Source organism: Lontra canadensis, unplaced genomic scaffold (assembly GCF_010015895.1).
Source record: "Lontra canadensis isolate GAN:19392208 unplaced genomic scaffold, GSC_riverotter_1.0 scaffold37, whole genome shotgun sequence".
NCBI classification, from domain to species: Eukaryota; Metazoa; Chordata; class Mammalia; order Carnivora; family Mustelidae; genus Lontra; species Lontra canadensis.
This window is the reverse complement of record NW_022631031.1, coordinates 3,894,526-3,921,720: the sequence shown is the minus strand read 5'-3', so window position 1 is coordinate 3,921,720 and position 27,195 is coordinate 3,894,526. Positions and strand designations below refer to the sequence as shown.

At 32.9% G+C, this 27,195-nt stretch overlaps 1 protein-coding gene across 1 annotated transcript in view; it reads left to right on the top strand.

Moving 5' to 3' along the window:
• The window catches only part of LOC116874523 (cyclic nucleotide-binding domain-containing protein 1-like), an 89,916-nt gene that overhangs the window by 16,535 nt on the left and 46,186 nt on the right, over positions 1 to 27,195 (top strand). The window contains exon 2 of the mRNA XM_032869231.1: positions 10,394 to 10,584. Within this exon, the coding sequence (XP_032725122.1) occupies positions 10,394 to 10,584 (191 nt within the window). The remainder of the gene's footprint in view (positions 1 to 10,393; positions 10,585 to 27,195) is intronic.

Below are 27,195 nucleotides of genomic sequence, written 5' to 3'. Positions count from 1 at the left end.
GAATTTGTCATACTAACATCTGTAGGAACTTTCAAAGTGATGACCCCATGCCAATGCTTAAGGGGTTCTTTAGATAAACAGAAAACAAAAGGAAAATAAATAGAAAAATAGATAAATAGAAAGAGAATGAAAACTTTCCATCTCAGTCTATGAAGCCAGCATTACCCTGATCCTCAAACCAGGCAAAGATCCCATCAAAAAGAATTTCAGACCAATATTCCTGATGAATATGGACACCAATATTCTCAAAAATATCCTAGCTAATAGGATCCAAAAGTACATTAAAAAGATTATCCACCATGACCAGGTGGGATTCATCACTGGGTTGCAAGGATGGCTCTATATTTGCAAAGCAATTGATTGATAGAACAAATCAATAAGAGAAGAGAGACCATGTGGTCCTCTCAAATGATGCAGAAAAAGCATTTGACAAAATACAGCATCCATTCCTGATTAAAATGCTTCAACGTATAGGGAATGAGGGAACATTCCTCAACTTCATCAATCTATCAATGAAAAGCCCACAGTGAATATCATTCTCAATGCGGGAAAGTTGACAGCCTTCCCTTTGAAATCAGGAACACGAGAAGGATGCCCAGTCACGGCACTGTTATTCAACATAGTACTACATGTCCTAGAAACAGCAATCAGACAACAAAAAGAAAGAAAGTGTACTCAAATTGGGAAAGGAGAAGTCAAACTCTTTTTTCAGAAGACATGATACTTTAGATGGAAATCCCAGAAGAATCTACCCCCTAACTACTAGAACTCATACAGCAATTCAGTAATGTGGCAGGGTACAAAATCCATGCACAGAAATCAGTTGCTTTCTTATACACTATCCGTGAAAATATAGAAAGGGAAATTAGAGAATTGATTTCATTTACTATAGCAGCAAGAAACCCAAAATACTTTGGAATAAACCAAACCAAAGAGGTAAACGATCTGTACTTGAGGAACTAAAGAACACTCATGAAAGAAATTGGAAAAGACACAAAAAGATGGAAAAGCATCCCATGCTCATGGATCGGAAGAATAAACATTGTTAAAATGTCTGTACTGCACAAAGCAATGTATACTTTTAATTCTATCCCAGTCAAAATTCCACCAGCATTTTCAAAGTTCTAGAACAAACAATCCTAAAATTTGTATGGAGCCGGAAAAGACCCAAATTGCTAAGGAAATGTTGAATAACAAAACTGGGGTCATCACATTGCCTGATTTCAAGCTTTATTATAAAGCTGTGATCACCAAGACAGCACGGTACAGGTGCAAAAACAGACACATTGACCAGTGGAACAGAGGAGAGAGTCCCGATATGGACCCAGACTCTATGGTCAAATAATCTTTGACAAAACAGGAAAAATATCCAGTGGAAAAAAGACAGTCTCTTCAATAAATAGTGCTGGGAAAATTGGACAGCTATATATAGAAGAATGAAGCTTGACCATCCTTACTCCATACAAAAAGCTAAACTTGAAATGGATAAAAGACCTCAACGTGAGGCAGGAATCTATCAAAATCCTAGAGGAGAACATAGGCAGTGACCTCTTTGACAGCATCCAGAGCAACTTCTTTCAAGACTTTTCTCCAAGGGCAAAGGAAACAAAAGCGAAAATGAAATTTTGGGACTTTATCAAGACCAAAAGCTTCTGCACAGCAAAGGAAAGAGTCAAAACACAAAAACAATAACAAAAACAAAGAGACAACATACAGAATGGTAGAAGACATTCACAAATGACACTACAGACAAAGGGCTGTTATCCAAGATCTATAAATAAATCCTCTAAGTCAACACCAAAAAAACAGATAATCTTATCAAAAATTGGCAGAAGGCATTAGCAGATACTTCTCCAAAGAAGACATACAAATGGCTAACAGACACATGAAAAAATGTTCATCATCATTACCATCAGAAATTAAAATAAAAACCACATTTAGATGCCACCTTACACAAATTAGAATGGCCCAAATTAACAGGACAGTAAATAACATGTGTTGGAGAGGATATGGAGAAAGGGGAACCCTCTTACATTGTTGGCGGGAATGCAAGTCATTGCAGCTGCTTTCAAAAACAGTGTGGAGAATCCTTAAGAAATTACAAATAGGCCTAGCCTATGACTCTGTAATTGCACAACTGTGTGTTTACCCCAAAGATACAGATGTAGTGAACAAAAGGCTATATGTACCCAATTGGTCATAGCAGCAATGGTCACAGTTGCCAAACTGTGGAAGGAGCCAAGAAGCCCTTCAACAGATGTTGGATAAATAAGATATGGTCCATATATACAATGGAATATTATGCAGCCATCAAAAGGGATGAATCAACATGGAGGACTGGAGGAGATTATGCTGAGCGAAATAAGTCAAGCAAAGAAAGTCAATTATCATAAGGTTTCACTTACTTGTGGTGCATAAGAAATTACATTTAGGACATTAGTATGAAGGAAAGAAAAAGTGACTTGGAGGAAATTGTAAGAGGAGACGAAGCAGAGAGACTGTGGCTCTGACAAACAAACTGAGGGTTTTGGAGGGATGGAGATTGGGGGATAGGTGAGCCTGGTGGTGGGTATTAAAGAGGGCATGTATTGCATAGAGCACTGTGTATGGTGCATAAATAATTGATCTTGGAACTCAGAAAAATTAAATTTCAAAAATAAAAAAAAATTTAAATTTTGAACTTCAGTGAGCACAATCGAGAAAGATGAAAATGCAACCCTTGGAATGGGAGAAAGTTTTTGCAAATCATACCTCTGATAAGAGACTCATATCCAGATTATGAAGAACACTTACAACTCAATAATAAAAAGGCAATTAACCAAACTGAAAAATGAGCAAATTATTTGAACAGGTACATTTCAAAAGATGATTTACAAATAGCCAATAAGCATATTAAAGTGACCAATATCATTAGTCATTAGAGGATTGTAAATCAATTCACAATTATATACCACTCCCTTCCCATTAAGATGATTTAAGTATAAAAAACAGACAATCATAACCAGTAAGATGTAGGCAAATTGAAATTCTCACACATTTGTGATGGGATAGTAAAATGGTGAAGCCACTCTGGAAAATATTTTGGCAACTCCTCAAATGTTAAACATAAAGTTAGCATTTGATTGAGCAAGTCTACTCAGATATACCAGATAAATGAAAACTTACATTCATTCAATCTTGTACACAAATGTCCGCAGAGATTTATTCACAATATCCCCCAAATGGAAACAGGCCAGATTTCCAACAAAAGATGAATGAATTTTTAAAAATGTGCTATATCTTCATAATGGAATATTGTTTGGTAGTACTAGGGAATAAAGTACAGGTTATGATCTGGATGAATCTTGAAAACATTATGCTAAATGAAAGAAACTATTTACAAAAGATGCATATTTATAATTTCATTGATAAGAAATCTCTAGGCAAATTTATTTGAGAAAACAATTAGTGGTTGCCAGGAACTTGGGGGAATAGGGCCTTGAGGCATGACTGCTGATGAGTATGAATTCCCTTTGGGGATGATGAAAATATTCTAACATTAGATTATGATGCTGACTGTAAGTCTCTTTGAATATACTAAAAAAACCCTAATGGACTTTGTATTTTAAAAAGTGAGTTTCATGAAATTTGAATTTTATCTCAATAAAGTCATTTTAAAACTCAAAGTAAGGGGTGCCTGGGTGGCTCAGTCCGTTAAGCATAAGACTCTGGTTTCAGCTCAGATCATGATCTCTCAGGGTCATGAGACTGAGCCCTGCATCAGGCTCCACACTAGCCTGCTTTCCGTCTCCATAGATTTACCTATTTCAGAAAATTCATATGAATAGAATCATACAATATGTGACCTTTTGTGTCTGGCTTCTTTCACTTCACATATTTTTGTGGTTCATCCACATTGTATCATGTACTTCATTCTTTCTGTGGCTATAAGCTATATGCTATTTTTTAAAGTACTTTTTTCTTTAAACAATCAGAAACCACTGGACACCACTAATACCTTAATACATGCCAGCACCTGGAAATCCCTGAAATTTGAAGTCAATAAATCTTAATAAATGTTTAACATTAAAAATATGAAGAATAAACAAACAAACAGAAATGAGTTTTCTGAGGAAATGGAAGTGTGAAAATTCAAAGACTTCAAAATGCCAGCACGCATTATTTCCTGTAGGACACTACATAGATACTAAGTGACTTCAGAAATAAGTTATCCCTGTGTTTTCTTTCCCCACCTCAGGAAGCAGCTCTGTGCAGCATATCTGGGGGAATACTGCCATAGGAGAAAAAAACTTCTTTCTTATTAGCTTTTAAAAATACCTTATATTAGAATAATAATGTTTCATGGTGTGTAAATTCCTTCTACCACCATTAATTATTTGAGAGAGTTATCTTAGCTTTGTAGCTTTATAGGACTATCCCTTTCTTGTGTTTGAAGACTGAAACTCAGCTTTACTAGTTTCACTCTAGCAAAGGGTTGAACCAGGGCTTTTGAACCTGAAGCCAGTCTTTTGTATTCTCTTGCTCTTTGCTGGCTCTTCAAGCAAAAATAAAATAAAGTAAAATTAAATTAAATCAAAGTAAAGTAAAATAAAATAAAAAATCCCTTAAGTAATTAAACTCCTGCAATTCTACAATATCAAGAGACTTTTTTAATGCATATCATCAATAAGCCTTCACAAAGGCAGTATGTATCATTAACTGATACACTTTTTTTTATGGATAATCTAGAATGTCTGCCCACATGATGTGTCATAGAAAGCGGTCTTGCTTTTCTGATCTTTCCTAGTGTGAAAACAGTTCTACATGGTTATGCTGTTATCTACTATTGGAATGGTTCTTGATGTGATATGTCCTTTTCATGGCACTGGCCCGGATTTAATGTTTACTATAAATTTTTATCTTTAAAGTGTCCAAAATATACTGTGACATCTTGTAAAAGTGACACCAATATAATGGTTAAGATGGCTTTTAGTAGTAAAGGAAAATAATACAGAAATATTTCTTTAAGTTTATTTTAAAACTTAAAATAGAACATTGAAAAATGTGATTATAGGGAAGATAATGGTAGTTTTCATAAGCCAGAAGTTAGAAAAAACATGTAAAATGATAAAAATTATTTAAGTGATATATTGGCCCCAATCTTTGTATTTTGTAGAGGAAATGAGTCAAATTATCCGTCAGTTTTATATCCATAATTGTTGCCATGAATTTTTAAAATTTACTAAAATTGATCCATTTAGATTTAGAATATGGTTTAAAAATTTACTAAAATTGATACATTTAGGATTATAATGTGGTTTAGCTTAATGTTTGGAATCATGGTGAAAATTTCAGAAAAAAATATTTTGAATCATTATGTACTTTAATCAAGATTTAAGCTAGAATATAATTATGTACTTTAATCAAGATTAAGCTAGAATATAATTTGGGGTACATGATGTTTCATAAAATTGTTGGTATATTTTAAAGTAGAAATTTTTAATCAACTGTATTTGATATGTAGCCACAGAGTTTTTAAATGTCAATGTATGAAGTGATTTATATATTATATTCATTGGAGACAATAGAAATAATGACATTAATAGACAACTCTTCATGATATTTAATTATTATTAGAAAGAATCTCCCTGGATAAGCCAATAATTCTAAAGCTCAAATTATGAATTATATAGATTTCTTTAAAGATTAATTGACTTTTATTAACAGCCATGAACAAAAACTTGACCTTGCTATCCAGAAATATATTTTAAAAATCAGAAAATAGTGGAAAATCCATCTGGAAGTTGTATTTCTTAAGAGAAGATATTTTTTAAAACCTTTACTGAGACTTCTTTTCTTTGTTTTAATAGACCAGAACTTTTGATAACTACTTTAAAATGTTCAATTTTATGTAATTTGGGTCAGAAAGAACACATTCTTTGTGTGTTGTAGATGCTTCCACTTATTTTTAGAGATAAAAAATTTCTTAATTTACCACCTGCATACCTCTAGGCATATATACCATAACACATTCTTCAGGCATGATTTGGTCTCAAGTTCTTGAGCTTCCAAAGCTATCTTATCTCTCCTCATTTCAAAAACAGAGCTGACTCTAATGTACTTAGGTTCTTAATCTGAAACATGACCTAACTTGCAGTGCTTGGACAAAATAGTCTACTCAATAAATCTTTAACAAATGAATGTATTCATTAATTAGTATTACAGATCATTCCCAGCCACTGCATTCTTGAATACACAGTACCAATTCAAAATTTGTCTAAGAACACAGTTCTTAGTCAATATATTCAATGATAGTCTGAGAATAGATGTCATTCATTCATTTTTTCAGGTAAAGTAACACTTACCTTTGGATTGTATCAGTGAATCCCATGGTTATATACCCAGATGCCATCCTTTTGATCTTCCCATGTAGAAATGATTTTTAAATCTTTAGAAATACTCTGGATATAACCTGGTATAAGATATTTTAAATAATGTGTTTTGTGAAAAATTTAGCTGTGTTTACAGTACATTGTTTTCCTTTTTTGAGAACTCCCAGGAAATTCAATGGTACTAAGACTTCCAGTCAAGTCAATTTAAAAAAATCTCTTGTAGTTGCTAAACTACAGGTAATTAATAATATTAAAATTTTTTAAAGTAAGGAAAATGGAGTAAAAATTTGTAAAAAAAAAAAAGGGAGTAAAAATCTCTTGTAGTTGCTAAACTACAGGTAACTAGTAATATTAAAATTTCTTTTAAAGTAAGGAAAATGGAGTGAAAATTGTCCATTGGCCCAGTACTATCTCCTCACAAATAAATAGCATTTTACAGATTTTGTTTTGTAATTTAATATATTCCTGCCTCCATCTTGTTTTCCCTTGTTCCATTTCTTCACTAAAATTTAAAACAATATTGTAGGGATGCCTGGGTGGTTCAGTCTGTTAAGCATCTGCCTTTGCCTCAGGTCCTGATCCCAGAGTCCTAAAATCCAGTCCCACATCAGACTCCTTGCTCAGCAGGGAGCCTGCTTCTCCCTCTGCCTGCTCAGGACCCTGGGATCATGACCTGCACTGAAGGCAGATGCTTAACGGACTGAGCCACTCAGGTGCCCCAGCCTTGGTCTTAATATAACATGTTATGGATATGAACAAGCAATTTGAAATATGGAATTTTCTTAGTGTGTTTTTTTTTTTTGTAAGAAGAACTAAGTAAAAATATCAAATAATGTTTTAAGGTTATTAAAAACAATCAACAATTTGTGAAATTATAAATTCTCCCTTTATGAAATCTCTGCAAATATTGGACAGGAAGTGTCAGTATTAATACTATTCCAGTGGAAGATCAGTGCCCAAAATAAAATGAAATAAATTTCTCTTCATCCCTGCCACTTACCTCTAGATTTATTTATTTGAATTTTTTTTTAAATCTTAAAATAAATATCCAATGTTACTTGTAGATTATTTTCCACAGGTTATAGCAGTATTCAAAAAAAGGTGATGAGACATACTTAATATAACTTCTCCTGGTACCTTATGGGAAGAAAAATAGCCCCAAAGAACAAAATCCTAACATACCTTAATATAATAAAAGTTGTGAAAAATTATTCATTGCTTTTGTTATGTTATCTATGGGACCATTTAGACCTTATAATATGAGGATTCCATGAATAAAACCACCTCGCTTAAAAGTCACATAACTTTCTGGTATTTTCCTAAATTCCCACCTAATGGACTGGGAAGAAACTAGGCCACCCAGGAATTTTGTCTTATTTCTCAATAGACAGAATTTTAAGGAAAAAAATGAGTTGTTCCCCAAATGTTTTAAAAGATTCTTTGGAGAGAAATACAATAAGGACAATTAATTAAGATTTTGTTCATTTGAGTATTTGCTAAATGCCTAAAGTAATCCAGGCAATATGCTCTGGGCTGGAAATAGTGAGAGCAAAGTTAGAGATCCTTCTCCAAGAGGTTAGAATCTGTTGGCAGACACTGAAAACGCAGTGTCATGACAGAAATTCTTTGAAAAAAGGTCGCAGAGGAGGGGCATTAATTAGTATGGATGGGAGCAAGGCAGAGGTCAGGCAAAGGCTTCCCTGGTAAATAGATAACACTTAAACTCAATTTTACAGGCCAAGTAAGAATTACCCAGGTGACAATATGACTTTATTCATCCAATTATAGTTCCTTGAAACATTTAAATCCTTTTAAAATGGTTAATTTTAGCTGAACCAGAGACCAGGAGACTCTTAGTCAGGAATTCACAAACGTGTTTCCTTTAATCAAACTTCGTATTTGGCCTTTGATCTTTTGAAAACTCAGTACCAAAATGAGTAAACTTTCCCTTATTAGTATTCTCAGTTCCTTTTGAATGCCTTTTGTTCAGCTAATTCAAGTGTGGTTAAAAGATATTTTAAGACATGAGGTCTGTCCTGTACTAGGAAATTTCTTGAAGCCCTTATGAAAATGTTTGTGTTTTTTGTTTGTTTGTTTGTTTGTTTGTTTTTGTTTTTTTGCCTTTTCATGTCATGGAGTTTGGCTAGATAAATAATAATATGAAACTAATTCTTAACCAACTTGATTTTATTGAATTCTTTTACTTTTGCAAGACCTGGGAATCAAGATTTAAAGCCATTTTGATCTGTATTTTAATTCTTATAGTCAAATTTTTCTTAGATGTTTGGAGTGCTTTTTTTTCTAAAAAGTTGTATAATGTAATTTTGTGTATTGTGAAAATTTGAATAAGGAGCCTATGTTATAGGTTCCTTCTCATTGCTTATGAATTTCAAAAGCTTGTATTTATCTTACATTGTTAATAAATATATTTTTGTCACAATTCATAAGTTTATTTCACACAATGTAGCTCTTTCTACAATTTTTATTCTATGCTAAGAAATGCCAATTAAATCTATACAAAAATAGGGGCGCCTGGGTGGCTTAGTAGGTTAAAGCCTCTGCCTTCAGCTCAGGTCATGATCCCAGAGTCCTGGGATCAAGCCCCACATTGGGCTCTCTGCTCAGCAGGGAGCCTTCTTCCCCCCACCACCCCGCCTGCCTTTCCACCTATTTGTGATCTCTGTCAAATAAATACATAAAATCTTAAAAAAAAATCTATACAAAAACACAATACAAATTTATTTATCAGAATACACATTTCACCCAACTGCTTTTTTCACCTATGTAATTGGTCAAAATCATTAATACTCTTACAAAATTTTATTACCTTTTACCTTTACAATGTTCTTTCTACAATGTAGTTCTCATACAGCTCATCTGATAGCTATTTAAAAGCAATGTTTCTACAGTGCTTTCACCACATAGATTAGATGTTTAGTAAGAAGTGATATTGTGCTATCCAGAAAGGAATCTATTTTAAGCTCAGGCATTCAAGCAAGCACAACCCTTGCTTTAAAGAAGACTGAAAATCACTATCCTATAGTCACTGTGTACAGATGATTACCAAGAAAGCCCCACTAATAAAGCACTCATTTAGAAAAAAGCAGAGAAGGCAAGCAGTTGTCATTTCTTAGGGAAAAAAAAAAAACAAAAAACCTACAATTGTTCTTAAAAATCAATTTGTAAAGTTTCTATTTATCGCAAGATAATAAGTAAAATTTAAGAAAAGTTCTTCTCACAACACTTGAATAATTTGCTCCAATCCTATAAAATAATGTAAACAATTGGAAAATGACATAATCCAGTCCTATGCTCTGCTTCTTTAAAAAAGGCTTCAGAAGAACTAGAACAGATTTAAGTTGCATTCAAAATGCTCACAAGTGGGTAAACCAACCATACTTACAGGAGCATAGTTAAACTTTAGGAAGATAATGGAGAGTTACAATGTGAAGCAAAAGAAATACTGGAAAAAACTTTTCTTTCTAATAATGATCTCTCTTTCCAAATGAGCGTCTATGAGCAATCATCATCATACCCAGAGGAAAGACAAATAAAAATTAATATATATATAGTTACTTAAATAAAATAAGCAAAATTGCATTTTTGAGGTGAAGAGAACATTTTAAAAAATTCAAAGAATTTTCTGATCCTATTTTTCTTTAAATATCTTAAATTATTAATTGTAACATGTTACCATGGTTCTTTTTCTAGAATCTATCAATTCCATAAGAGGATCGATTATTATAATTGTCAGAAAAGAATTCTCCAAATATGGAGACATGTTTTTACTATTCTTTTTTGGGTATAGTATTTTAGTATAGTATTTGAGTATAGTGTTTTTTATTCTTATTTAAGTAAATTATTTGTGAATGCCTAAATGCTACATCAGAGTTCTCATTGCATAAACTAAGAGAAATCTACAAAAAGCAAAGCAACTGTAATATGTGTTGTAGTTATGTCTATATCAGAAAGCCTGGGAAATAAAGTCAATAGTATAGCTTTTTTGTTTTGTTTTGTTTCAGTGGTTGGAAATGATGGATTTTATATAATACTGAAAGGTTCAGCTAGACCTCAAACAAAGGTACATAGCAATCTGATTGAAAAAAATGAGTCAGCAGCTTCTTTCATACCTCAGCGTTTTCACGGATTTGTCAATGAAGACTTCAAAAACTTTATGCTTGCTGAGATGCACCCACCTTCATGTGACGCAACAGTAAGAAATGAGTTTTTGCTTTTTCCATAAACAACAAAGTATCATTATTATAAAACTTGATCTCTTTCAGATATTTAAATCCAAGTATCTTCAGTGAATTCTTAAGTATTAAAGATAATATATCTTTTAAAAATGAAAATTATACTATTAATATTGAACTTGAAATTTGTTTAAGAAATTTTAATGAGGGATGCCTTCAACAACATACCACCCACTGGCAGGGATTATATAGAGTATTTGATAACTAGGACAAAGCCAATGTGGTTGGATCACTGAATGAGGAAGAAGGGTAGTTTGAGTTCAGGGAGAGGGAACAGATGGTTTGAGGAGAGGAAAACAGGACAGATCATGAAAGGTCTTTTTGACAAATTAAGAATGCATGCTTATCCTGTTAATCTCAGGAACAATGCTAAGGTGATCAAGGGATTGATTCCTTTACAATTGGAAGGTTTTACCTGAGGAAAATCCTTGGTTTGTATTTATGATTTTGACACTATCAGCCGGTCAAAAAATCAAAGTTCAATATCTTTCTGGGTCTCTGAATATTCTCCATGGGGATCAAATGTGGTTTCACTAGAATTGTGGCTAAGAGAAAGCCAGTTTTAGATTTAAGGTGGTCAAGATATTCAGAGTAGAAAAGAGCCAATGAAACCAAATAAAGCCAAACTATTTATCACTATGGACTGAAGTGAAAAAAACCTACAACATTCTCAGGTTCAAAAAGAATGAGGATGGATAAAACTATGAAAGAAAGAAAAAGATAAAAAATGATACAATATAAAACCATATGGTTGTTGATCACATGTGAATGGGTAATGTTTCTGATCTTTCTTGATAGAGATGAAAAAGAGTACATTTGCCATTCAATGGCCACATAATATGTACCTGATGCCATTTCAATATGCTTTAGAAAAAAATACCACACTTGGCACAGCAGCTATAATGAGAGCTACTTCTTGGTCCACGTAGTAGACCAAGTAGTAGTCAACTCTAATCTTTCAGAATCTATTTGTTTGTTTGTTCATTTGATGAGGGCAAAACTCATGAATTAAAATGGGAATGTGATGGGACCACCACCTCTGAATTCTGTAGTGGGTCTATGAAGGTAGCATTTATCTGCCATTCTGCCTGGGATGTAGTATTTTTTTCTCCAGTTTTGTTGAGGTGTAATTGAAAAATAAAAATTGTATATATTTATCTCACATGTAAATAAAGTGAAATTATCAAAACAATCAAACTAGTTACCATAGTCATCATGGCACATAATTAACAATCCTTTTGGGGTGAGACCACTTAATATCTAACCTCTTAGCAAATTTCAAGCATACAGTACAGTATTGTTGACTTTAGTCACCATGCTGTACATTAGATCTGTATGATTTACTCATCTTGCATAACTGAAACTTTGAGCAATAGCTTTTCATTTCCTCTAGCCCCAACCACTGGTAACCAACATTTTACTCTTTTCTCCTATGAGTTTGACTATTTTAGATTATACATATAAGTGAGATCCTACAAAATTTGTCTATGTCTGGCTGATTTCACTTAACATACTGTCCTTAAGATTCATCCATGTTGTAGCAGTTGAGATCTTCTTTATCCATTCATCCATGCATGGACCTTTAAATTATTTCCATATCTTGGCTATTGTGACTAATGCTACAATGAACATGGGAATACAGATATTTCTTAGAAATCGTTTCATTTCTTTAGTTGTCTACACAGAAGTGAGATTGCTGGATTGTATGGTAGTTCTATTTTTAAGTTTCTTGGGGAAACTCTACACTGTGTTCAATAATGGTTGTACTAATTTACATTTCTACAAACAGTGTACAGGTGTTCTCTTTCTTCCACATCTTTGTCAATACCTTTTGTCTGTTTGATGATAACCATTCTAAGAGGTGTAAAGTGATGACTCATTGTGGTTTTGATTTGTTTTTTCCTGGTAATTAGTGATGTTGAACACTTTTTCATATACCTGTTGGTCATTTTTATGTCTTCTTTTGAGAGAGAGAGAGATGGTTATCTAGACTCTTTTCTCACTTTTTAAATTGAGTTGTGCTTTTTATATATTTTGGATATATATTAACCTCATCCAGATATATGGTTTACAGATATTTTCTCCTATTCTGTAGGTTGCCTTCCACTATGTCATTTTTTTCTTCTGCTGTGCAGAAGCTTTTTAGTTTGATGCAGTCTCACTTGTCTATTTTGCTTTTGTTCCCTGTGCTTTTGGTGTCATATCCAAAAAATCATTGCCTAAAACAAGGTCAAGAAGATTTCTGTTTTCTTCCAAGAGTTTTATGGTTTCGGATCTTATCTTAAAACTTTAACCCATTTTGAGATGATATTTGTATATCATGTGAGATAAGAGTCCATGTTTATTGCTCTGCATATGGATATCTAGTTTTCCTAACATTTACTGATGAGACTATCCTTTACTCAGTATGTTTCTTGGTACTCTTGTGGAAGATCAGAAACCATAACTGCATGGATTTATTTCTGGGATATCTATTCTGTTCCATTGGTCTACATGTCTGCTTTTATGCCAGTAGCATATTGTTTTGATTATCATAGCTTTATAATATAATTTGAAATCAAGAAATGTAATGCCTTTGTTCTTTGAGTATGGCTTTTTAAAATTTCACATATAAATGATATCATACAGTTTTTGTCTTTGGGCTTATGTCACTTAGCATAATGTCCTCAAGGTCCATCCATGTCACAAATGACAGTAATTTCTTCTTTCTCATGGCTGAATAACATTCTATTATATAGATAACGTATCTTCTTTCTTATTCATCCATTGGAAGATAAAGGTTGTTTCCATATTTTGGGTATTGTGAATAATGCGATAATAAACATGGAAGTGCAGATATCTCTTCAATATCTTGTCTTCATTTCTTTTGGGTATATACCCAGAAGTGGAATTACTGAATTATATGGTAGTTCTATTTTTTAACTGTTTTGAGGAAGTTACATATTGCTTTCCGTATTGGCTGACCAATTTATATTACTACCAACATTGTATAAGGGTTTATTTTTCTCCATATCCTCACCAACACATGTTATCTCTTATCTTCTTGAGAATAGCCATTCTGTTACAATGTGTGAAGTGATTTCCTATTCTGGCTTTGATTTGCATTCCCCTGATGATTAGGTATGTTGAGCATTTTTTATGTATTTATTGGCCACTCAGTTGTCTTTGGAAAAATATCTAGTTCTTCCGCCCATTTTAAATAAGATTGTGTTTTATTGTTGTTGTCACTGAGTTGTAGGAGTCCCTTATATATTTTGGATATTAACTCCTTATCTGATATATGGTTTACAAATATTTTCTCTCATTATGTGTTTTGTCTTTCATTTTGTTGATTGTTTCTTTTGCTGTTAAGAAGCTTTTCAGTTTTTATATAGTCCCAGTTGTTGATTTTCACTTTTGTTGCATTTGCTTTTGATATCGTATCCAAGAAAATGATTGTCAAGATCAATGTGAAGAAGCTTCTTTTCTATGTTTTCTTCTAGGAGTTTTAAGGTATCAGATCCTATCTTTTAGTCTAATTTTTGTGAATAAGGTAAGAGTCCAATTTCATTTTTTTGCATGTGTTTATTCAGTTTTCCCAGCCCTACTTGTTGAAAAGACTATCGTTTCCCCCACTGAATGTTCTTGGTACCCTTGGCAAATATTAGTTGACTATATATGTGGGAGTTTATTTCTGAACTCTCTATTCTGTTCCATTGGTCTACGTGTCTATTTGTAAGCCAGTATCGTACCATTATAATTACTGTAAGTTTATCATATGGTTTGAAATCAGGAAGTGCAATGACTCCAGCTTTTTTCTTTTTCAGGATTCTTTTGGCTATTTGGTGTCTTTTGTGATTTCACAGGAAGTTAAGGATTGTAAACAGAGATAATTTCTCTTCCTTCCCTCCTATTTGCATGTCTTTTCTTTCTTTCTTTGTTCTTCCTCTTCTCTCCCTCCCCCTTGTCATCATCGGTGTTGGTGGTCTTCTTCTTCTTCTTCTTTTTCTTCTTCTTCTGCTTCTGGTTCTGCTTCTACTTCTACTTCTCTTCCTCCTCCTCCTCCCCCACCCCCTTCCTCTTCATCTTCCATTCAATTTCTTTGTCAAGGAATTCAGACTATGTTAAGTGGAAATGGCAAGCCTGGGTATTCTTCCTTGGACAAGTTACTAGAAAAAAATCTTCAAGTTTTTCTTTCATTGATTATACTGTTAGCTATTAGCATTTTTTATACGGCCTTTATTTTATTGAGGTACATTCCTTCTATAGCTCAGTGTTGATCATGAATGGATGTTGAATTTGTCAAATGTTTTTTCTGTATCTATTAACATTATCATGTTAATTAATGAAAACCCTTTAATTCTACTGTGGTGAATCACATTGTATAATTTATGAATATTGAGCCATCCCTGCATTCCAGGGATAAAATCCACTTGGTTACAGTGTATAATCCTTTCAGAGTATTGTGGAATTTATTTTATTTAGGTTTGTTTTTGTTTTTGTGCTTATGTTATTCAGGGATATTGGCCCAAGTTTTCTTTCCTAATGGTGTCTTTGGCTTTAATATCAGAGTGCTGTGGCCTCATAAAATGAGTTTGGAAGTGACCTTTCTTCTATTTTTTGGAAGAGTTTAAGAAAGGTTGGTATCCTTTTTTGAATGTTTGGTAGAGTTCACTTATGAAGTTATTCTGTCTTGGGCTTTTTATACTGGAAGATTTTTGATTACTGATTCAGTCTCCTTATTTGTTACCCATCTGCTCAGGCTGCTATTTGTCTGATTTACTTTGGTAAGATGTATATTTCTAAAAATATATCCATTTTTTTTCTAGGTTATCCAATTTGTTGGTATATAACTGTTCATATTAGTCTTTAATAAGCCTTTTTATTTCTGAACCATCTGTTGTAATATTTCCTCTTTCATTTTTGATTTTATATATTTAAAACTTCTCTTTTTTCCTTAGGCTGAGAGTTTGTCAATTTTATCTTTTTTAAAAGAAAACCTTAGTTTTATTGATTTTTAAATTTTTTTTATCCTCTTTTTGGTTTATCTTTGATCTAATCTTCATTATTTTCTTCCTTCAGCTAACTTTGGTCTCAGTTTGTTCTTTTTCTAGTTCCTTAAGGCATAAAGTTAATTTGAAATCTTTTTAATATAAGCATTTAGCATTATGAATATTCTTTTTAGGACTGCTTTTGCTACATCCCATAAGTTTGGTATGTGATGTGGTTTTTTTGTTTTTTGTTTTTTTGTCTTGAGATATTTTTTTAAATTGCCTTTTGATTTCTTTTTTGACCCAGTGGTTGGTGAAATATGTTGTTTGATTTTTACATATTTGTGTATTTTCCCATCTCTTTATAGTTGTTGATTTCTAGTTGTATTTCACTGTTGTTGAAAAATATATTTGTAATGATTGTGACCTAACACGTGATCTATCCTAAGAACATTACTTGTGCGTTTGAGAAGACTATACTGCTGTTGGGTGGAAAGTTCTGTATATGTCTGTTAGGTCCATTTGGTCTATAGTGTTCTCAAGTCAGCTCTTTCTTTGCTGATTTTCTGTGTGGATGCTCTGTCCACTTCTGAATGTGGGCGATTAAAGTCCATTATTATATGTGTCCTTAAATCTAAAGTAAGTCTCTCATTGAGTATTACTGGTTCTTGTTTTATTTTGAACTCTTCAGCCACTCTGTGTTTTTTTATTGGGGAATTTGATCCATTTACATTTAAAGTGCTAATGATAAGAGAGGATTTACTATTGTCATTTTATTAATTGTTTTCTTTCTGTTTGGTAGTTGTTTACTGTCATCATCATTTGTTATTTGATGATATTTTCATAGTGATTTACTTTGATTCTTTTCTTTTCATCTTTTGTGTATCACTAAATATCTTGTAATTTCATTTCTTAAATTGATAACAACTTAACTTCAATCACATATAAAGTCTCTACACTTTCACCCCTCCCCTACTTTGTGTACTTGTAGTCAGAGTTTACTTCTTCTTATATTGTTTATCCCTTAACAATTTTTTGTGGTTATAGTTATTCTTAATATTTTTGTTTTTAAACTTTTATATTAGGATTTGAAGAAATTTTTATACCACCATTACCATGTTGTCTTATTTTGTATTTGACTGTATGTTTACCTGTATCAGTGAGAGTTATGCTTTCATGTGCTTTCACATTGCTGTTTAGCATGCCTTTCTTTCAATTTGAAGAAATTCCTTTAGCAGTTCTTCTAAGGTGTGTCTAGTGGTGATGAATTTCCTCATTTTTGACAGATACGGTCATTGGCAGGTTGTTATTTGTTTGTTTGTTTGTTTTTTGGTAACTGAAATATATTGTTCTACTCTCTCTTGATAATCTTTAGTGTGATAAATTGCTTTCCTCTTGCTATTTTCAAAACCATCTTTGTCTTTGACTTGAAAATTTAATCATAGTTTGTTTTGATAGAGACCTCTTTATATTCAGCCTACTTGGGTTCTTTCTGTTTCTCAAATCTTGATGTCTTCCTTCTCCATGCTTTGGAAGTTTTTGGTCATTATTTATTTAAGTAGGCTTTCTGTATCCTCCTCAGATTAGGGTATGTGTGTAGTAATGGCTCTGGGTCCAAGTGTCCACGTGTCAATACTCAGAGAGCTATGGAGATGCTAGCTCTGGAAGCACAAAGTAGCTCCAATTCCAGGGAAGCCCAGCAGTGTCGGCTCTGTTGTGTCCAACAGGTGGGTCCACACTGGCAAATACTGTGGAGATCCTCAGTGGTGAAGGATGATCATGTCACCTGCTCTTCTTTACACCTGCCAGAGAATTTACCATGGAGAGGATTTCTCTTGGCACTGAGATATGCTGGCCTGGGAAATAAGGTGACACAGGTGAAATGTTTCCTTCCTTTTTCTATATGGCCATTCTTGGTTTTTGTGCTTTAGTGGTGTGTTGCAGCATCTTAATTATATTCCAGCATTCTCTCAACAGCTATTTTCATTTGTAGATAGTTGCTAAATCTTTTTTTTTTTTTTGAGGGAATTAGGACAGAGTAGGCCCCTTAGTCTGCAATATTGATGATGTCTGTGATATTGTTTTAATTTACTGTGTTGGCTAAAGTTGAAGAGGGTAGGAAGAGGACCGTTTCAGAGGCTTCCACATAAACTTCCTTGATAAGAGCTCTTATCACAAAGACCAAGAAACCAATGTAAGGGCTCTACCATGTCTCCATTCAAATTATACATTTAAGGCCCATGGAAATTGCCATGAGGTAGGTCTGTGGACCCCATGGAGTTACTGTGAACTAGACCTAGGGGAAAACTCCATTTTAAAATGCATTCTCCATGTTTCTCATGTAACAGGTGGTCATTGTGACCCTTAATGTATTTAGATTTTATTTATTTATTTATTTATTTACTTATTTATTTTTGTATTCAGATTTTAAAGCCATTATTCCAAGTTTTAGGTTCAACAGAATACTTGCTTGGGCTGTGACTACAACCTTGTCTTGAGATATGCCATCCTTATAATTAAATACTAGGCCCAATACTCAGCTTTTTCTATCTTCCAACTATAGAAGAGGAGATTTCATTTATATCCTGCCATGGAGCCCTTGGATTGCATACTTCACCTTAAGCAGATGATTGATTTTCTTCAACCTTCTCGGTCTTTCTCAAGTGTATTGATATCACCAAGCAATAGTCATTCTATTCTGTGGTTCTTAAAATTACTCATCCCCTAATATCTCAAGGTCTGAAATATCATAATTTCCTGTGAAATCTCATCTGCCAATACCCCATTCCTGTTTAACACCATTAAAAGTTTTATCAGTTGTAGTACTATAGTATGCCTGGGACTATCAGTACTACAGTGATAGATTTTTATTGCCAACTGGCTGACAGGCAGTTCACAGCTCTAAAGTCCTTTTTTTTTTTTTTTTCTACTTCTGATAGAATATTTTGAAAAAATAGGATAGAAATAAAGGCAGACAATTTCATTGACTGTTAGCAACCTTAAGGCTTTTAAGTCTGCTGAAGAACAAGTATGTGATTATTAACTAAAACTTATTTCAGATTGCTAAAAATTTAAATTACCCTTCCCAACACTGTCCTCTGTAGGAAAAGTTTTTTTTTTTAATTTTTTTTTAAGATTTTATTTATTCATTTGACAGACAGAGATTACAAGTAGGCAGAGAGGCAGGCAGAGAGAGAGGAGGAAGCAGGCTCCCTGCTGCGCAGAGAACCTGATGTGGGGCTCAATCCCAGGACTCTGAGATCATGACCTGAGCCAAAGGCAGAGGCTTTAACCCACTGAGCCACCTAGGCACCCCACTGTAAGAAAAGTTTTAAGACATGTTGCTCTTTGCCTAATTTTAGTAACTGTACTTATTTATTTATTTATTTATTTATTTATTTAATGGGACATTAACAAATAAAAATATTATGACTCTCAAAGGTTTGTGCTAAGGAGAGTTTTTTTTTTAATTTTTGTCAAATAAAAGGTTATTTTTTTTTTCCCTCTTTCTACTTGGCTTCTTTGCCATTATTTGCTTTTTTTATTATGTTTACCAGAGAATCAAACACTACAAAGAAAATAAAAAGTAATGATATCTTTACTCTTCAATTTAAACTTCTAACAGTTTTACAAACAAGTGAGCATTATCTGAGTATAATGAACATAGGTGAAAAAATACAGTTTAAGGATCAAGTTCATTTTTCATTAGATACAAACTCCTGTCCCTCCTCCCTGCTATCAATGTAAATTGGACTAAAAAAAAATTAGTGTGACACAAGTATATATAGCAAGAATGTTTGGTTTTGCTCTTCTTGAAATTGATTTGTACATTAAAAGCAAAATATTTTTCTATTATATTGTTTTAGATAAGGAGAGAAAAAATTATATTCCTTTATAAGACCACCAATTTAATGATTCTAAGTATTTTAAAATTTTAAATTCATTTTATCCTTTCTAATTTTTCAAAGAACAATCATAAAGAAAATCAAATTTCTTTTGAGTCATCTCAGTATGATATGGTATAATGATAACACACACACACCCCCTCACACATGCGATTGTAACCATATTTTATACTTTACAAACTTTTGTATTTAATATATATATATTTCTATGCCCTATCTTTTATTAAAATGTATTTTTCACATTATAACATTTAGCAACAATTAAATTTTAATATTTTAATAAAATATTTTAATATTTTAATTTTAATATTTTATATTTATTTAATATTATATATAATATTTATTAAATATTATATATAATATTTAATAATAATAATTTTAATATTTTAATAAAAAAATATTTATTAAATATTTAAGTTGAAGAAACTCAGTAATTATTAAAAGAAATTTCCAGTTAATAGAAATTTTCTTTTAAAAATGCACATTTGAAATCACATGAAGAGAAAATCATTTACTTAAAAAATGTGTATTGAAAAAGTTGAACACAGTAGAGTGGAATTATAAAATAGCTTTATTTCTTTTTCATACTGAAGTTTTTAAACAGGCCATGTAGCATTATTCTTCTCTGCTCTCTGGATGAAATCTCAGTCAGATCCTATGTATTAACAAAAAGCTGCATCTTTTTATATATTAAAATTTCCAGTCCTGTCTTCATATCAAAATTTCAAACTGCTGTGCTGTTTGTAGGCACAGGCTGTGCCTTATTGTGCCATAATTCTGCATTGGAGAAGGGGTTATTCCTGTTTTTTAACTGTGCATCCCTTTCAACTTACTAGATGCTTTTTCAGTCTCCTGTCAGCCAGGATCAAGAAGGAAGGGAGGGTGGATATTATAGGTAAAATTCTATGGTTATCCTTTGTGATTTGATGTCCAAATGCAGTATTTTATATATTCTTTTTCCTGTAACTCCCTGGAAGTGTGCTCTTTCCTATAGGGGACTATTTAACTCATCCATGGCTTCAGGTAGTGGAAGACCTACCAGCCTTTCTTTTACATCAGTTTACATTTTCTGGCAATTCTCCAGTTTTATTCCTTTCTCTGGGCAGTCCTACACTGGTTACCTCTTGTGAGCCCTCCTGGCTGATGGGAGAGGGAGAATCACACACTTACTCTCTCAAATTCCTATCTCATCGCTTTGATTCCCCAGCAGAGAGGAAAAAGTCAGAAAGGAGAAGACTGTGGGACTCTGACGAAGTCTCACCCAACAAGCATTGTCATCAGTTTCCTGATCTCAGCTTATAATCTCTTGAGTTAGAAAGTGAGCTAAAGTTTACAAAACCGATTTTACAATTTCTAAATCTCTGTGCAAGTTCTGCAGACTTAAATCCTTGTAACTCCAAAACAACAGGAAAAAAGTACTTTCACAATAAGAAAATTTCACCAAGTACTGTTACACAAGTAGCTATCATCTCTCTAGCCTTTATATAAATAAATTTTATTTTATACAATTTAAATTTATAAAAATATAAGGTTAACATTCTGGGAAAATTCTTGGAAAAATTCCACCTAATAGTTTGTGTTTCATTGGTATACATACAACATCCCATTTTATTTATATATGTGTGTGTATATATATATGTAATAAAATTCATATGTAATAAAATATGTGCTTATCCACAACACATAGAACATTAAATGCGAATGTTCCAATTGTTACTTATTATATATTCTGTAATCATATATAGCTTATTATATTTATATTACATATTATATAATTATATATATCCTATTACATATATATAATAGAATGTTATGATATACACATAAGATACGTATAATTCATAGAATGCATCAGGGCACATTTTCTATTTTCTTATTTCCACAGAAATTTTACATATAATTTTATTTTTTTCTTGAAACCCACTACAATTTGGCAAAAGCTATGATATTGAATTGTGGCTCTTTACCATGTGTGTTTTGCTATACAAAAAATCAGTTTTAAGAAACTAGCTTTTAAAAGGAAAGTTTTTTTTTTCTGATACTACAGATTCACAGTTAAATTCACTAGTTTTATTAAGTACTTACACTGTGTAAGTTTTTTTGTGTGTTAAGTGCTGTGGTGAGTTTATGATACAATCTTGAAATGACTACAGATGTAGATTTGGGAATTATGTACAAAGAAATATAATATTCAAACCACAAAAATAAATAAAGACTCTGATAAAAACAGTATTAAAAAGAAAGTGCTGAATTCAAGGAGCAAATTTGATTAATTCCATCCTTCAAAAGATGAAAAGAGCCACCAAAGAACCCAGCAAAGGAGCAGAACTAGAACTATGACAGGGTCCTAGACCCAAGGGAGAAGATGATTTCCAAAAAGGTGAGATGATTGAATAGTCATTGACATTTTGAGGCCCTTTCTTAACAATAAGAGCTTTGCATGGAGCCATCTTGCCTGGTTGTATCTTTTGACCTATTGTGAGCATTTGTTAGATGACTTGATAGCACCCTTGATGGGAGAAAATAAGTTTCCCTTGAATATATATATTTTAACTAATAAAGTTCAAACATTTAATCTGAGAATTTTTTTTAATGCTCTTCTTTAGCAAGTTAGCTCATTAAATCTAAAAATAAGACCTGAGTGACTTAACTAATTGTACATTATTCTTTAGCAGGTTGGATGGTTTGCTGCCTTGATAATTCTTACAAAACTAGTATTTCTCAATAATAAAAATTATAAATCATAAAATATTTATTTTTGTCTCCTCCCCCTGCTCTTATTAATGTTGAGACAATGGTATTCTATTCATGTCTCTCATAGAGCTGGCTCTTTGTTTTTGGATTTTGGTAAGCATGTCTCCAAACAGGTGTACAAATCAAAACACACACACACACACACACACACACACACACACACACTATTATTTGACAATATTGTGGTGGAGCCAAGGATTACTGAAATAAAACCCGAGAAATTCTACTTATCTGTAATAGGGAAACAAAACCAACTCTTATTACAAGAATAGAAAAGACAGTACATGATTAAGTGGAAGTTGGTTTTGACTAGGACTATGGTATTTGGAGGAAGAGCAAGTTCTTTGTTAGTTAGAGTGGCCAGGGACATGTCATGAAGTTAAGGAGCTTGAGTTATTTCTCTAAGTAGAGATAGTTTATAAATCAATGAAGAGAGGCACTATCCCTTTATTTTCTAGAATTCCATAGAATAGAACATATATTGAAGGAGTCACCAGGGTCATCTGTGCCTTGCTCACATTGTGTGGCGTTATGCAGTGACCATGATAACACCACTCTAGGAACACAAGTAATGCAGTCAGACCATACTTTATAGCTCTAGAAATGAAAAATTTACTAAGACACTATGCTTCAGTTTCCTTATCAGTAAAAACTGAGCTTAGTAATAATGCCTACCTCATAGATCATTGTATTAAATGAGATTATATAAGCCTGAGAACAATGTCTAGCACATTATAAGAACTGAATTTTTACCTACAATTATTATTATTGGTGTTTTTACTTTTCATTCCATCTTTTTTTAATACCAATTTTATCTTCAAGCTCTCCTTAATTCTTCTTTCATTTTTACTTTTTAAAAAAGATTTATTTATTTGAGAAAGGGAGAGAGAGTAAGCAGTGGGGAGGGAAGAGTGTGAGGGCAAAAGAATCTTAAGCAGACTCCATACTGAGTGCAGAGCCCCATGCAAGGCTTGATCCCAAGACCCAGAGACCATGACCTGAGCCAAAACCAAAAGTCAGCTACTCAACCAACTGCACCACCCAGGCACCCCATGGGCTCTCCTTATTTCTTGCCAATACATTGTGACCACCACTATCTTATATGAAGGATATCCAATATATGAAACCCCTCAGTTCACCATCCACATTGTCACTAGAATGACTTTTGTAAAAGTCATATATGATTATGTTGCTCCTTTGCATAAAATGCTTCAGTCTCTTCTAGTTACTTCTAAGATAAAATTTAAATTTCTTTGCATGGGTTTCAAGGCCCTTCATGAATGAATTCACCTGTCCAGTGCACCTTTTTTTCCCCAGCCATGAAGAACTACTTATAGATCACTGAAGGTTTTATTTGTCTCCATGCCTCTGTACATCTTGTTTCCTGTGCCTGCAATGACATGCTCTTTTGTTTTTTTTCCACAAACTTTCATGCATTCTCAAGAAACTCATCAAGTTTCCTTTCTCTGACAAAATGATCTCTCACTTTCCCCTGTGCCCTGATTTATTTTGTGTAAGCCCCTAGATTGTGGTGTTAGTTTTTGTCATGTGACTTTTTAATTTGTTATGTTTTTGTTTTCATTCTACTGTAAACTCATTGAAATTAATCTAATCTTTATACCCCTTTTCCATAGGTATAGGGATGGACATAGATACATACATTGTTTAAAGCAAAAGCATTTATAAGGGGATGACTAAGAGAATGAATAAGTGAGTAAATGGAAATACTCCAAGTAGGAAAACCAATATGAACAGGGAGAGATAATATGGACAGTGAGGAAAACTTATGGTCTTTAGGAATGAAAATGTTACAGGTAACTTAGGCAGGTTCAGTAAGTTTGTAGTTCATCTTTAGAGCCAGTGGGAAGAATTCATCTTTGATAAAAGTACAGTAAGGAGCTATACTAATCACTTGAAAAGAACGTTAACTTTATACATTTTAGATTAGCCTGACAGTTCATGGCATACGCTGGTGTCTTTTGATTATTATTGTTTTCAAGATATTTGATGTATGCTCACAGAAAGCTAATCTTTATAATATTTTGAGCAAATTTAATATTTTCATGTTAGAGCCAATGGACTTCCCTGCTTATTTAATCACTTTGCTCTGTGTCAGGATGTGCTTTTAAAATTAAACATTTCCTTTCCCAAAGAATGCCTTAATAAATTTTGTGATAAAAATAAACAACCTAACTAATATATGATTAATATTCATAATGGATAGAAAAGTTAAGACTTAAGTGGAAATAATCCTTGTCTTTGCTCTACATTTTTTTAATAAAAAATTATGAGCATTCAGGTCTTGATCTCAGGGGTTGTGAGTTCAGGCCCCACATTGGGTTCTATGCTGGGTGCAGGGCTTACTAAAACAAAGAAGTTATGAGTATTTTAAAGAAATGATCAAATCCTATCTTTTGGGTTCCATTAATTCTTCATTTGAATATGAAAATGACAATGCTATGTTTTGAATATTTACTTTTTTTTTTTTTTTAAAGCAGAGGAGTATTGTATACTTTATGTGTGAAAAGTCATTTTGTCTGCTGTGGTAGAGTGGATTTATTTGCATAAGGCCCTGAGACACTTCCACCTAATCAGATTCTATTGGGGTGATCATTTCCCAAGTCTGACACATACAAGTGGTCTTCCTTGGCAATAAGTTTACTCAATGTATCAGGAATTAAGTATTTTCATTCCTACTTGAGAACATCTCTCTTGAGTTCATTTTCAGATGTTATAAGGATGGGAGTAGAAGCTTGTAAAATATGGAGACACTGTGTTTTTCTTTCCTCCTTGCCTTTGCCTCTATATCAGTTCACAGCTACTTCCCTTCTGTGCTCCCCTATCTACTGAGTCAGTCCTTTCTCACTTCCGTGGTTTGTTTGTTAGAATTTATTAGCTTCTCATTCATTTGTTAGGTTATAAAGAAGCTTAGTCAGTTTTCCAGTTGGGGTATCTGGCTAATTCATAATCTTAACTCATCTTTGGATCTTGTTTAACATGATTATGTGTAACCACCAGTGCTTTCTGTATAGGATTTAGTTTTGTTGTGGCTATCTAGCTTTGTCACAATCTCCAAAATTTAATATTACTACTTTGAAGTAGTTCTCTTGTGTTTTAGGTACTTATATGATGACAGAATGTATAGAACACCTGTAATGTAATACATTCATACCATAATATATACATTCATACCAAAAGGAAACTATACTTACAAGAAAGAGAAGGTAGAGATTAAGGGAAATACTAAGTGCAATTTGAAATAATAGTAAAAGTGTGATAAAAATGATAAAAGAGCCTAGTATGAGACAGTTCTAGACTTGAAGCCTGTCTCTGCTATTTACTGGCTGTTTGACCTTGGATATGCTCCTTAATTTTTCTAAAGGCTTTTGTTCCTCCTTTCTACCTCACTTCCTCCCTTCCTCCTTTCCTTCTTTCCTTCCTTCCTTCCTTTGTTCCTCTTTACTTCTTTCTTTCTTTCTTTCTTTCTCTCTCTCTCTCTCTCTTTCTTTCTTTATTTCTATTTATTTATTTTAGAGAGAGAGAAAGAGCATGCACACATGAGTGAGCAGGGGGTGAGGCAAAAGAGAAGGAGAGAGAATCTCAAGCAGATGCCATACCAAGCATGGAGCCCCATAAGGAGCTCAATCTCACAACCCTGGGATCTTGACCTGAGCTGAAACCAAGAGTTAGTTGCTCAACCCACTGAGCCACCCAGGTGCCCTGTTTCTTTATTTCTAAGATAAATTTAGTGGTAGTAATAGTACTATCAATATATTCCAAGTAGTGTTGTTTTAAGGATGAAATAAAATGATACATGAAAGTGCTTAACACACAATAAGGGCTTAATGTTGTTTTTGATTATTATGCATTGACAATATATATGAATTGCCAAATGAATTTTGTAGGCAACAAATAATTATTTAAGAGTCTAAAGGAAAGATAGTAGCTTTAGCAGGCAATAGATTAAAAAAAGGGGAGGGGGTGGGGGGTTGAGTGAGCCTGGTGGCGGGTATTAAGGAGGGCACATATTGCATGGAGTATTGGGTGTAGTGCATGAACAATGAATCTTAGAACACTGAAAAAGTAAAATTAAATTTAAAAAAAAGATTTAAAAAGTTAAATTTAAAATGGATAGGCATAACATATTAGAGGAAGTATTTTCTATGGTTAATAAAGGCTGCTAGGACAACTAAGTCAGAATTCACAAAATATTTGACAAAATATTGTTGGTGACAATGAATTAACTAGAATGATAAATCCATCTAAGGAAATAATTTGGAGATAGGGCTAGAAAAATAGGTAGGAGAGTAGTGGATCTTGTATTTGAAGTTTAAAAGGTTCATACTTAAATTGGGCATTGCATAAAATTACGGATATTGACTTACAGCCACAATTGCTTTGAACACAAAAATTTATATAAGGTATAGTTTTGAAAGAATAATAATAGAAGTACCTAGTATGGTGTCTGGTACATGAAGATGGAAGAATAATTATGTGATCACTACTGTGGCCCAGAAGTAATATTATGAGGACATGAATACAGTGATTAAATTCTTAGCTTGTGCCTGTGCAAATCAAATAATTAAATAATATGATATCAGTACAGTGCATAAAGAAAACAAAATGATATTTATTTGCAATCATTTGGAGGGCTTTAATTATACCATTTATATCCTTATTAAAATAGGAAAAGGCAAGGGTTCTACCTCCCTTTGTAATAGTATAAATTGGATAACTAGAGATAATGAGCACATATGTATAATATAATGGTTGCTGCAGAAATTTAATTGATATTTACATTAATTTCTATGTTTTATGGGAATTGATCCACACTTTAAAGTCTTCCTTATTGGTTTATATCATTTGTTAGCTAGTCAGTCAATAATAAGCTGTGTGAGTGAGAAGTAGGTGATAGGGGTTGTGGAGGTCAGAGTTTGTTAAA